The sequence below is a fragment of the Cheilinus undulatus genome, linkage group 5 (assembly GCF_018320785.1).
Source record: "Cheilinus undulatus linkage group 5, ASM1832078v1, whole genome shotgun sequence".
Classification (NCBI taxonomy): domain Eukaryota; kingdom Metazoa; phylum Chordata; class Actinopteri; order Labriformes; family Labridae; genus Cheilinus; species Cheilinus undulatus.
This window is the reverse complement of record NC_054869.1, coordinates 18761761-18775809: the sequence shown is the minus strand read 5'-3', so window position 1 is coordinate 18775809 and position 14049 is coordinate 18761761. Positions and strand designations below refer to the sequence as shown.

The 14049-nt window shown below is 39.1% G+C and overlaps 1 protein-coding gene across 9 annotated transcripts in view; it reads right to left on the bottom strand.

Moving 5' to 3' along the window:
• Positions 1–14049, bottom strand: part of fam172a (family with sequence similarity 172 member A) — a 222474-nt gene that overhangs the window by 119281 nt on the left and 89144 nt on the right. For all 9 annotated transcript variants that reach the window (XM_041787663.1, XM_041787664.1, XM_041787661.1 and 6 more), the window contains exon 7: positions 11777–11995. In XM_041787663.1, the coding sequence (XP_041643597.1) occupies positions 11777–11995 (219 nt within the window). The remainder of the gene's footprint in view (positions 1–11776; positions 11996–14049) is intronic.

Sequence of the window (14049 nt, the reverse complement as noted above, 5' to 3'; positions counted from 1 at the left end):
TGCGCTGGCCTGTAGCATGCCCTACCCTTATATTTACACATGCAAGACGGGCTGCAGATAACCAGAAGGTTAGATTGGCCAAGTTCTTACTAACTGATTATATATTGTAGAATACAGCAACATCAAAACTGCAATCTGCTACGTGAAATTGTGTAAGACTGGTTGCTTTTGGTTCATTATTGTTTCTGACCACTATTGCATGCTTGCATTCTTATTGTCAAAGCTGTCTAATGTACCTCAAAGTCACGGATAAATCAGTGCACTTATGAGGACACATCAAAACAGGCAGGCTCCTCTGCAAGCAGACAGATGCAAGGTTATACACACATGCTCTTATTTCTTCCATGGTTGTCCAGCCCAGTGCTTGCCCTATGTTTATTCACTGTAATGAGAAGCAGAGAGAGCAGAGGAGAGTACTGCAGCCAGAATAACAGCCCCAACGCCAACACAAACCCAGCGTCTGACCAACACAGGAAACAATGAATCTAACAACATCAACACGCTCTCGACAAACAACCACTCCAGACCTCCCTGCTCCTCCCTTCTGCTTCTCTTCCTCGGTCATCCTAGGGCTGCAGAAAACTTCTGAGGAAGCTGGAATCTAAAGTCAGGAGACATTGAGCAGTGTGGATAGGCGCCATTAAACTTTTTACTCTCTGAGACTTTTCATTGAGAGCCAGGAGTGTCAGGACAGTGTCACGGGATCTCTAAACAACTTTATTGGTTTGGGACTGTTTTGCCTTCACTGGTGCTGGTTTCAATCTTGCAAAAGGGCCAATGTCAGTATTTCAGGATGTTTTAGAAGGAGCTGGAGAAAATTACTATGAACAAACATCACACAGACAGAATTATTTGAGTTTCTCCTGCAAGGAAAATATAAAAACTAATTACTAAAATAATACAGGAGCCCATACACTTCTCTTTTCAGCCATGGTCAACTTCTGCTTTCATGTCACATACTTGGTAAAACCACCTGAAGCCCAAGATATCATAATATTTAATATGCAATGTATATAATTAGATGTTTGGAATCAGCATTGAGGTTAATAGAGTTAGTTTGTTTGTGTTTCTCAGTACACAATTAAAAAACAGACCTCAGTGACATGGGTTTACCGCTGCATTCTAATCAATGTCTGAGACATTTACTCCTCTGCCATCTTTTTTTCTTTTTTCTCCCCCTCTGCTGTCTTTGTTTCCTTCTTTACTTGCCTCTCAAGCAGACAGAGAGCTGAAGTTAGCTAGAAGCTGTCTGGGAGCTGATGGCTCTGCTAGAGTGGGGGGAAAGGAAGGTATGGAGCAAATTAGCAGCAGAGATGGGAAAATAATGACTGTGGCATTGTGGGTAATTAGCAGGTATAGTACCTATGGAGAGTTGGGAATATAATGATGTGTGAAAGAGACAGGGAAAAGGGAGAATGAGGTGAAAAACGTGTGCAAGACTAACAAGAGGGGGGAAACAATGTGTGTGTAAGAGGGAGAAAATGTATGTGTAGGTGTGTTATTTGACTTCCTGATGAAGGACTATACAGTGAGAGCCAGGAGGAAAGGGGAGAGAGAGAGAAAGAGAGAGAGAGAAAAACTATAGCGTCCATGACATCCAACGTTAAGATTAGCGTGCTCAGACTGTATACAATAAAATAGCATGACCTTGGCAGGGTCAGTCTGCTCTGACAATATTTGCCAGGGCATTGTTTCAAATCAATAACTCATTAACAAAGTACAAAGGAAGTTGCTGTGGGTTTGTGAGATTCTTTATTAGAAAAGAGCGGCTGCGGGCCAGAAAGGTCATCGCTGTGACATCTCGGCTAGCCTCGCGCCGCCGCCCGGATTGTCAGGTGAAATTACTGCGAGCCATTAATTGACATAAGGCAAAGGAGAGCGGGCAGGCAGACAAGGCTGTGTTTGTTCCAGGATGACCCTGAGGTGCTGCGTTTGTGTGTACGTGCATGCGTGTGGACGTCTTCATTCGGGTCAGGCTGTTTCCACAACAGAGAGAGAGAGTGAGGAGAGAGAGGGGGAGCTCGGTGGGTGAGGGAGGGCAGGAATGATGTGTTTGATGGTTGACCTGACTAGAAGATTGGGAGCAGGGATCTGAGACCGACTACACGGGTTCTGCCTTGAGCAAACACACAAACACAGGTGTGAGTACACATGCAGATGTTATGTACTACACAGTGAAACAAAAACTTCTCCACGCACTGACATGAACATTTTCTTTTCAAACTACTTCCTGCTGAAAACTTTTACACCTGAGCAGAGCTGCAAACAGGACTGATTGGACCTTTGAAAACCCCAGAGAATGGGCCAAACCCAGCTGTACTTTATTGATGATATCAATGCATGTGTGTTGTATCAGTAGCATTTGTGCTAGCATTCTGGCTAACAGTTACCTTGTTTTGGAGCTTAAAAGTGTGTCAAGCTATTATTGGGTTCTGAGGTTGAATATGGAATTGTGCCACTTTTTAACCCATATTACACCTTTTTTGCCACTTTTAATCTATTTACTTTTAAACCCATTTCGCCACTTAGTACCAATTTTAATTTTTAATTTCTGCCACTTTTAACCCCTTTTTTGCCACTTGGTTGTTGCTTCTTTAACCAATTTTGGCCACTTTCCTCCGCTTTAAATCAGTTTTTACTATTTATTACAACTTCTAACCCATTTTTGCCACTTTTTAGATATTCTTTCAACTTTTACCCAATTTTTGCCACACTTTTTCTACTTAACACCCATTTGTACCACTTTTTACCCCAGTTTTAACCAGTTTGCCCCTTTTCACCCATGTTAGCCACTTTCTTACCAGTGCTAACCCATTTGACCACTTTTTAGCCTCTTTTAAACCATTTTCAGAACTATTTTACCCCTAAAACTCAGTTTTGACTCGTTTTTTACTACTTTACCCACCATTTTCACTTTAATGTCACTCTTAACCCAATTTTTGTCACTTTTTAAATCAATTTAGCCACTTCCCTCTGATGTTTGTGACACATTTTTCCACTAAAGTTGTCACAGTTTCTTCTTCATTTATGTTTTAATTCCTGAAATTACTTTCCAAAGGCTTTGTTCAGTGTGCACATTCACACTGTTACTATTACCTAAAAAGGTCATTCTGGAGGGTTTACATCTTGAAAAAGGCTATGTTATATTTCAGCATTAATAAACAAAAACCTGTTTTTATTGCTTTGATAAGAGTGATTATAATTCAGGTTAAACATAAAACATGGTTTCTAAGGCTTAACTTTACAATGGATCATGATTTCCCTAACCTCCATGGGCCCCAGAAAGCTCTCCCCTATATCCCGCTTATGTGCTGCCTTACATCTGAGCTCTAAATTCAAACACAGCAAGATAAATCTGTTGTGTATTATAAAAGCACGCTATACTGCAGCCTTCAATATCAAAACTTAGCACATAAAGACTAATGTGTGCACACAGGACAGAGATTTGTTTCTACCACACTCACACAAAAATACAGACATGGCATCCAGCCAATTTGTTGGCTGCAGCAAGCAGGTGAGCTGCCCTCATGCCCTGGTGATTGACCTCTTCTCTGACCAAGTTCAGAGGTTAATCAAGTCCCTACCTGTCCTTGGATATGCTGAGCCTGACTTCTTGGCACAACCACAGGTCAATGGTCAAATAAAGCCTGTCTGTATAATTGCTTGTGGGCCACAGATTGGGGCAAAGGGGTGAAGGTGACAAAGAGCAAAGACCCAGTCCCATAGAGGAACACCGTAGCAGCATGTCGAATGCAATTACCAGTGTGTGTGCTTGTGTGTCCACATCTTAATGTTTATAATCAAGTTTAGGTGTGTAGGGAGTAAGAGTGTGTGGACATGAATGTAAGTGAATCCTCAGGACGTTTTGTAGTACAGTGTGAACACGGAGAAACAGGACATCATCTGCTAAACACAGACAAGGACAAGGATCTGAGGCGGCCCCTGTGGACAGCTGCAGCTGGGAATAATGGGTCTAGGAGTGGAGGTTCTAAATAATGGATGCTCCATCCTTGAGGAAACACACAAAGTACAATCCACTAAAGTCAGATCAGTATGTGAAGAACAAGACACCCTGTCATAGCAAAAGGTCTCCAGGAGATGGGACACCATAACTGCCCTGGATTAGAGCTGAGTATCCAAATTTGGTACTGACATGGTACCGGTACTAACACATCTGATACCTACGCAACCAAATAACATTACAGGTATCGATACTTCATTTCAATACCCTGCCACCCCAAAGGAAAGGCAAGAATTATGTTATGGAATTTGTGTGATTTATGTGTTAAATTACACTAGTTTCTTTCTCTTAATGAAGCTCAGCGTTAGCTTGTGCATTTACCCAGCTGATCCTAACAATGCCCTCCCAGCTTCCACAGCCAACTTACAGCTCTTTCTCTCAACACAACGGTGATGTACTTCTCACTAAACCCTGCTTGCGTATATGCTGATGCACAATGCTGCTGCTGGCAAAACTTAACCTCCTCCACCCCAGCCTCCTCCTTTATAGCATAAAGCTTGTTGCACCCTCATATTGAGATTCATGCTACTACGTATTACTTGTTTTTGATTTCATATTATTGTATTCAATACACATTGTCAAATGTATCTATTCATAGGGGGGTTTCTAGCCATGCACTCCCTGGAAAGTCAAAGCATGCTGCTTAACTAATCCAGGGAGCATCTTTAGAGCAGAGCTTTCTCAGCCAAGTAAATCTGTATATCCATTTTCCAATAAGAATCAACCCCATCTTCGACTGGCATGTTATAAAGATATTTCTGCAAATCATGTAAGATACCCAGAACACTTTCATTCTCCTGCTGATTTTGAGCACACTTTTTTTCTCTAAAAAGTATTGATTAAGACACAGTCTAGGCACTGGCACTGTATAAAAAAATGCCAGAGTAGCACCACTATCAGAGAAAACCCAAACGATACCCAACCCTACAGTAGATGAGACCTGATGACAGAAAAAATGTAAAGCAATAAAAGGTTTACCAAGTGGAATTGAACAAAACTGTGCAAACACATGCACACAAAGGATCCTCTATTTTCATTCATTCTTGTGCAAAATATAGAGTTATAGAAGAAAACAAAATCATACCGATCTTTCATTTTTATCCAAACTATAGCTAAATATAGTAGGTAGTCTTGAGCTGTAGCTTTAAAATGCTTCTGAATTGTGAGTCTCAATCGGCCATCTCTATAAAAATTTAAATAGCATGCACTGTAAGATGCATAAGCAAAGGCATAAACTTAAAGAGAATGAAAGTGAAGTATTCCAGTCATTTATAAAAATAAGTGGTGCTTTAAGAACGGCAAAGCTCTGTTTTTTGTCCCCTTTGCTCTTTTTTCCCCTTCTTCTTTCCAGGCCCTGCTGGCCTAATCCCAGCCAGCCAGCCTTGGGTGAACTCTTTGGAAGCTTCTTAAGCCCATGAATGTGCCTTTTGTTCCTGCCATTCCTCCGCTTGGCTGACAGAAAATAGCTAACTGGATTACTGCTAAAATTCAAAGTAAAGTGAACTCCCAAACTTCTATATGGCAAAGTGCTAAGAGAGCACCCCCCTTTTACCCTCCCACTATCCTCACCAGCATCCCTCCGATCAGACTTTCTATCCTTCCATCCCTCCCTCTGTCATCTCTTTCTGTCTCCCTGCTCCACCAACATCCCCCTAAACACGGCCCAGTGGTGTGTGATCTGCAGGAGAGGAGCAGAGGGGGATTAGATAAGGTTGAGAGGTTGCACACTATGAACCCAGGGCTAAAAAGTAAGAATCCTAAAAGCAGTTAAGAGCTTATTAATGTGTGTAAGGAAGCGTATTAATCAACTCAACTCTATCAGGGGCATGTGGGTGTATTAGTCTCCTTCAGTGGATGCTGTAAAAAGAAAATGCAATTGAAGAGTTTGACAGGTGTGAAAACAAAGAATAACAGGTGGCTTTTACTGTTACTTTATATCAAATCTTTGATTTTGAGAAGATGAGATATATATTTTGGCGCATGTTTGTGAATGGTTGTGTGCAGGTGGTCTGGCAGCTCAGCAGGAGTTAGAGTGTGATGTGTGGGGACAAAAAAAGATTTGTGAGTGCATGTGTTAGTGTGTGTGTGAGTGCACGCGTCCTGGGAGGGTGTAAAAAAAAAAAGATGAAAACAGCCCTGCTAAAGAGGTTTGATTTGAACCACCACCCACCCTGAGCGGCAGAGGTGAAGGAGAAAGATACACACGTCACAACCACAGTTCTTTTCCACCTCTTTACTCCTTTGTCTGCTGGTATGTGTGCGTCTTTGCATCTGTGCATGTGTGTGACAGCTTACTCTGGGGCAGACAGAGCCAGAGCAGAAGGAATAAAGCGGTGTAGGAGGAGGCGTAGATGATAGAAGGAAGGTCACACACACTAACATCCTGCTGACTTCTGGGTCAAAAGTCAAAATTCAAGGGGCACCGACACAGGGCCGAGCGGCTCACTCATTAATCTTTATCCCGAGTATAAGGACAAGTGTATTTGGTTGGAAAATTTAAACCCTTAATATGACCCCAACTTCTCTGGCTAATGAGGATAATTTTAAATTAGCCTGCTCAACTGAAATAACGGATATAAAGAACTCAGCTTCCATCATAAAAGTGCATCAAAAGGGAATTCTACCCAAAAAGTCTGAAAAACCATTTATCTGTGTGTTGGCTTAAAGAGTGTTAAGCTGTGTCATAGACAAATACCACCTGACAGTTGCAACTACTTTCAAATTAGACAGGCAGATATTTTGACACTTTACTTTAATTCTTGTACAAAGAGGGCACATATTTTTTTAATGAAGAATTTTTTGGTCAAAGAAAATTTTCCTGTTTAACCTTGGTGGTATCACCTGGCATGGAAAGTGTATCTATTCACCAAAGCAACATTCTAATTAATCATTTTTTTTAAATATGTGATACCTCATTCACCTTATTAAAAGTATAGAAAATATTCTTAGAGCCTTAAATATTATCAGTTATTTTGATTATTGACACTTACAGTAGTTTCCCTCCCTAAAACACTAGCTGTGCCACCTAAAAGTTGCAACTTATAAGAAAAATGCAAATACGCAGATACATATTTGAGGTCCCAACACACTTTATAAAATCAAATGTAAGACTTTTTAAGACCCTTTAAAGACCTGAATCAAGAAAAAATAATACCACTTTTTGCACGGCGAATGGTCAAAAATTAAAGGCATGTGAGATTTATTGGTTCTCCAAATCAGGGATGACATTTTTGATTAGTGTTATTTAGGAAATGTCAAATGGTTTAGGGCAAAAAAAATTACAAAAAATACCCAAATTTAGGCAGTTTTACTATTTATTTCTGTAAATGCTGTTAGTTGATACATGGATGAGCGTTATATACAGAAAAGAGTGATCAGGATCAGATAACAGCTAGAAAACGAAGATTAGATAAAGACAAGTCTTAATCAGTGTATCCTCTAAATTCTAAGACTTCTCACTGGTAACAGAGAAGACTTTTTAAGACTTGGTAAAGATCTGTGGGAACCCTGCATAGTCTTACTTTTGCTCCTGTGAGAAAGAGGACAAATTAATTTTTTGATAAAATCAAGATTTTATTTCAAAATAAAATACCTATGATTACAGCTGCACCACCCTGACACTGAAGAACTTGAAAACTTCAGAACTTAAGTTTTTGTATGATCTTGTTGCTTTAAATTTTTTTTTTAAAAATTCAAGACTTCAACCATAAAATCCTGCCAAAGTATTCTAATTTAAGTTTCTCACAATTCAAATGACACTTTGAATAGGATGGTAATCTATTCATTCACTCAAATGGTCGCGCCACCTGACATTTTAAGGGTTTGAGATGCCAAAATATGAATTTGACTTTATTATGCAAATATACTAAAAAAAAACTTTTCAAACAAAGTAGGTTACACAGACCAAACTGATATATGCCACGAACTAATCTTTTTTTTTTCAAAAGGAAATAACAGTTTGAACATAGAAATATGCACATCATGTCACTGACCCATTAACAGAAAAGTGACTTGGTGTGGTGCAGGGAGTGAGGGGTGTTTTCTTAATTTACTTATCAGGTTGTCATTCCCGACTTCTATCTTACGGAGTTGTTAAGACTGTGAAGCTGCCCGATATTTCCAAGACACAGACATTTAAAAAAAGACATACAGGTGCTTCATAATGCCTTTGTCTCTTTTCATCTGACCCTGTCCAGCATGCACTGTGAAGGCAAGGTGAAAGCAAGATGTTAATAATGCTGCATGCTTTGTAGAAATATCAAAATTTTGATCCTGGCAGAGGAGAGGAGAGCTGAATGATACTCTCTCTTTAATATAAGAATGCATGATATTATCAGTATATCAGTATCGGCAGATATGAACATTTCTGCTGATATTTACAGCTGATTCAGCCATAAACGTCTGCCTGTTTTGCAGACTGAAGCCTTATACCTTGACCATATATTGACATAACACATATCAGCAAAAAAAGATGCAGTGAGTTTCATAGGATTTAATATGGGCAGTAAACCTGTGACCCTTACAGTTAAAGTTTGAATACTGTGGCCAGGGAGCCTCTGAATCCAAACAATAACACAATATGACGAGTACAGACCAGCGCTGCTCAGCTCCAGTGTTGTTATGGTATTTCTATCATTTGCTGAAAACGTTCAAAAAGTACTGATAGGAAATAGGAAAAAATCAACATGCAAATAAGGAGCAGCAGAGTACTATGCACTTTTTGTGTGTACAGTGCAGTACAGGAAAGTAACAAAGTTACCAAAGAAAAGATTATGCAGAGAGAAGGAACAGCGCTACAAAGCAGTGGTACAAAGAAACCAGATGTTATTTCTGGCTTGTTTCCAAGGGTTACACTCTAAAGAACTTAGAAACATGTCAACACAAACTCAGAGGGGTGCAGGATTAGTTTGATGTGGTACTAAATTGCTCCTTCCTTCCTCATATGTCCCCGCACTGCACTCTGCAGCATCGTGCATTGCCAAGAGACGGGGTATATGCAGAAAATTTGACATCAGATTTAATACTTTTTAAGACCTTTAGCAAGACCCTCTCAGTATATTTTAAGGGTCTACTGCATCTTCAGTTTCTAACCAGTTACACTGAATATGCAGTTATGTGCATGTTTTGTTCAGATTGTAAGATAACTGTGACAACAAGTAAATGCAGATGGGATTTGTTATTGGCAAAAAAAGCTTTCTTCTGGATGCTAGTCGTGCTAACATTAAAACTCTTTGTTACTATTACACTAGGGCAAAAGCTTCACTGCAAAACTGCTTCATATCCTCTAAATTCTGTAAAATGTTATTAGCCCCAGCCTCGGCTCCAACACCTTTTCCTCCAACCACCTCTTACAAAACTTACATTTACCTTTCATTTCTAGGGATGCACAATAGTGGATTTTTGCCAAAATCGAATATACCAGTATTTACACATTCATTTTAGCCGATATCGATACCAATATTTAAATATGTTTTACATAACTAAAATTCCTTTGAACACAATTTAAGGTTTGAGGATGAAAAAAGAAACAAACTTTTTATTTTCTTAAAATACATTTTTAAGGTTTAAAGAAACAGGTTGAATAAAGAAAAAGATCTCAACTTACATAGGTTTGTTTTTCCAGCCTAAAACCCCACTAATTTCTTAGTATATATAGACAAATTTTACAGTCGATATATGCTGATGTTCACGGCCAAAATTTCAGATGAAAATATTGGCAGAAATTTTTATATCTGATGATACCGATATCAGGCTGATTTTATCGTTTTTTGATTGTGCATCCTTAGTCATTTCCATGCACACGTCACTCAATCAAAGTTAACTTTCTAGCTAAGGACACAACATAGTTTTAAGGATGTACTGATAACTCAACAGGCCAGAACATAAACAGGCATGCAGACCGATTCTGGATCAGGTGGAGGTCCACCAGACTATCACTTGTGCTTAAAACTAAATGTAAAAACAAAAGCAGAAAAACTAGCATAAAACATAAAAAATGACGAAAAAAAAAAAGTAAAAAAGAAAAAAGTAAGACCTTACGGTCATGCATTCAATATGTAGTTTTTGCTAGACTGATTTATCAACTTTTAATACTTTTAAAGACCCTGCAGACACCCTGGAAAGTCTCCTTTTCCTTAAAAGATTTTCTTGACATCCTGCATTGACCTGTGGACCTTTTGTTCAATTCCCCTCAGTAAACAAACCAAGTGCATATTATTCATTGTGGTATTAAATCACAGTTATTGAAAACAGTTTTAATGACAATTGAACTACTGCGATTACTAACCACTTGGGAATTTTACCATGGCTGTCATTAAAACCAGTAACTGTTTTATCCTTACTGGAGAAAAAAAACAGCAAATCAGACAAAGTATAGATGCATGCAATCATAAAGAAACAGATGGCATAAAAACACTAAAAATGTACTTAAGTATAGCTTGGAAATAAAATACACATGCAAGACTACCGGTACATACTGTCAGTTACATCATATATTTCAGAAGTCCTTATGTCTTAAAGCGTGTAGGGAGATAATCAGCTGTATGATGGAAAACAGTGGACATTATAAATGTGTGATACAGTCAGACTGAACTGTGGCTAATTATCCCTTATTAGAACGTGTGTAAAGGTACTGCCATGAGGGGGTGAGAAAAATAAAGTCTGTGTTGACAGCTCACATACCACCTGCCAGTCCCTGCAGCCCTAAGTCCTGTCACACACCAGAGACACACATTTCACACACATACATATACACACATACAGTACATGCATTAATGTGGTAAAACTTCATTACAAAGGACAGATGCAGGTTACTTCTCTCCTATATGATTATTAAACAGGATGGTGTCCCTGTGCCCTTAATCTTTATATTGTAGTTAAAGACAGAAAAAAAGTGTTTGAGCGTCATGAATCTGAGCATTTTGAACAACGAAACAAAAATACACGACTGCTAAGAGGACAATTCAATCTCTAATCACGCTGTCTATGTTTATTTCCACAAATTCCACAGTTCATGCCCAGATTTATGCAAAGGGTGACTTCCGTTGTTTAAAGAGGTAAATGGGGCCTCGAGCCTTGTGTGTGTTTTTGTATATGTATATAAGAGAATGTGTGTGTGTGATTAGGGGGTGTACAGTCAGTGTGGCATGATAAGAATGTTGCAGTGTGTTTGCAGAGTGTGTGTTATGGAGATAATAATCCCAGCGGTCAACAAAAGTGAAGGGCTAGAGCTGCACTGACCAGCCCACCATCTGAGAGAGAGACAGAGAGAAAAGAGAGGGAAGGAGAAAGAGGAAAAGCGGGAGAGAGAGGGAGTAGCCATGTGGTTAACACTTGCTCACTGAGAGGCGACTGGAGCACGGCCAACCTCTTCACACACAGGCTGACCACACAAGAGCCTCTCTTTCTCCCTCTGCCTCCCATCCTCTCTTCATCCCTCGTTACCTAACACATCCTTTCCTAGCCTCCTCAGCGAGCCGCCTCCCACCTTCTGAAACCTTCCTTGCGTCTTTTGTCATATCCGAACTCGCCCGAATACCTCCCTCCCGTTTTCTCACCTATGTCTCTTCTCCTACCTCCTCCCACGACCCTAAACTGTCACTCTGTCCGCCTCCCCCATCATGTCTGCTTTTGATGAACATCATTCCTTCTGTCCCTCAGCCCTGGCTCTCCAAACACTTCCTTCCTGCTTTCCTTTTCTGTCTCTCCTCCCTCTCTCCATCACTTTGTGCCTGCCTCCCTCCCTCTCCGACTTACCCGTATTGGGATCCGTTCGGTCTCCGTCTCCTTCTGCGGGTTGCGGTACTTCTCATAAAACTCTCTCTTCTTTTTGCCCTCCTTGTCATCCTTGCGTTCCCGCTTTTCAGCAGGTTCGTCTGAGGGTTCGGTGGGAGAGGGCAAGGGAGATGACTTGGCGGGCTTCTCCACCTCCAGGTAGTTCTCATTGGGGTTGAGCACCATCACACCGTAGCCCTCCTGCAACATAGACGAAGAATACATCAGTATATAACATAATGTGGGCTACCATTAATAAAAAATGAGAAATGTTAATTACTTTTCAGTTTTAATTCCAAAATCTTTGTTGTGAAATATTGAAAAACAGCATTTGTGAAGACAAAGCATTTTATGATGAAATTAAAAACATTAAAAAAATAGAGCTAACAATAAAAAAAGACATCAAACCATGCCGTTTCAAAAGCTTTGAGTGAACATTATATTTAAGTACTTTTCCTCTTGAAAATTCTGATTTCATCTGTTTATATAAAACTAAAAATGTAAGTTTTTTTAAAGAAAAAAATATAGATATATTTTTTGATTTTGTTTACTTAAAAAGACAATTATTTACTTAGTATACTTAGACTTAAAGTAGATGTTTCTAGGCATTTTACTTTATAAAAAGATGTTCCTCAGTTGTATAAATGTTTAGTGATCTATGGCTTTGAAAAAGAGTACGTAAGTTCAGACACACCAAAATATGATCACAAATACATTTTTTTCAATGTGGGATATGAAAGAATGATGCAAATCCAGTCTGAACACAAAAAAAGAGACGGAGAGTCACCGCAGGGAGAAGCTGGAGAAGTAACCGGGGAATTGGAATTCAGTGACGGTGGTTTCAGCTGGTAGCATTTAGTGACTCCAAAGGCCACGTGTCACTTAATATCAAACTCGATCGATCCTAGCATCACTCAGCTAAAGAGTATGCCACAAGTGCCTGCCCATCTCTGCATGGGATCGTGTGTACTAACATGAAACTTTCAGCAATAGAACTATGGAAAAAAGTGAAAAAAAAAGAGTCTTTGTATTAATATTTTAGTACTATTATTATTCTAAATTAACTGAGAGGTGATAAATTCAGCAATGAATAAAAACTTTCACTGTTTAAAATGTCCAGAATAAAAAGGAGAGATTTGATTTAAAGAATTCTTTCAAAAACAGCAGAAATAGAACATAAAAAGAATGACTGAAAAGAATGACTTCTTGTGGGGAAAAGGAAGTTTTCCTGTGACTTCTTCAACTTGCAGCCTTTTTAATTAACTGTGTTTATTGTCTCAAGCACTCTGAAACTAAAGCAGGAAATGGAAGGATTCCTGTTTCACTTTTGTTGTGCTTTTCATGCACGACTCCCGTTGTGAATACACAAACAATTACCACAATGCTCAAAGGGACTGGTAACTGCCTAAGAAAATGTACAGCCACACATATAACTACCTTAAAAACACAACAAGGAAAGACACCTGTTAAGACTTAAAAAAAAAAAAAAAAACTTTAAGGAGACGTGATAGGGAGTTAGGAGGGGAAGCAGCTTCCTCTGCAAACACACTAACTGTCTTCTCGCGGCGGCACGTCTCCTCTTCCTTAATAAGTGTTAACACAATGTGCTTGTTTTTTTCCGTTGATGCCGCATGAGTGTGTGTCCCTCCTGCACCCATCGGCATCAAACCTGCCACACACCCTTTCCCTTAGCACCTGCGGTGTGTTGACAACGTCAAACTGACACTTTCTCACTTACTCAGATTATAAAATTAGTCTGATTCTCACTCCTTTTCAGATGCAGACGAGAGTCTTCTTCAAGTGCTGGACATTTCCATGACGTAAAACTTGAATGGGAGTTATTAACTGAAGAAAACATGATGGAATTGACACTAAAAGCATTTTTAATAATGTTTTACCACAGAAATTTCTAAAAATAAATACCTAAATGTTATTTTCAGCTTTAAATAATTTTCTCCTTGATATTATAGTCTGCATGCTTACTGTAGACTCAGAAAGCCAAATAACATTTTTTTTATATTTATAACTTCAAAAAAAAATCTCTATTCAAGAGTTTTATGCACATTTATGGTGGGAAATGTTCCTCCAACTTTGTTTGTTGAAAGTCTGTGAGGCCATATGGTGAAATAAGTAAAGTTAGAGCTGGCTTATGAACGTGTATCCTCTAAAAAACTTAAGTCAACCTTCAGATATCAAGAAGAAATGTGCACACAAACAAAAAAAGACATAAGGTCATTGGGAAGAAAATAAAATAA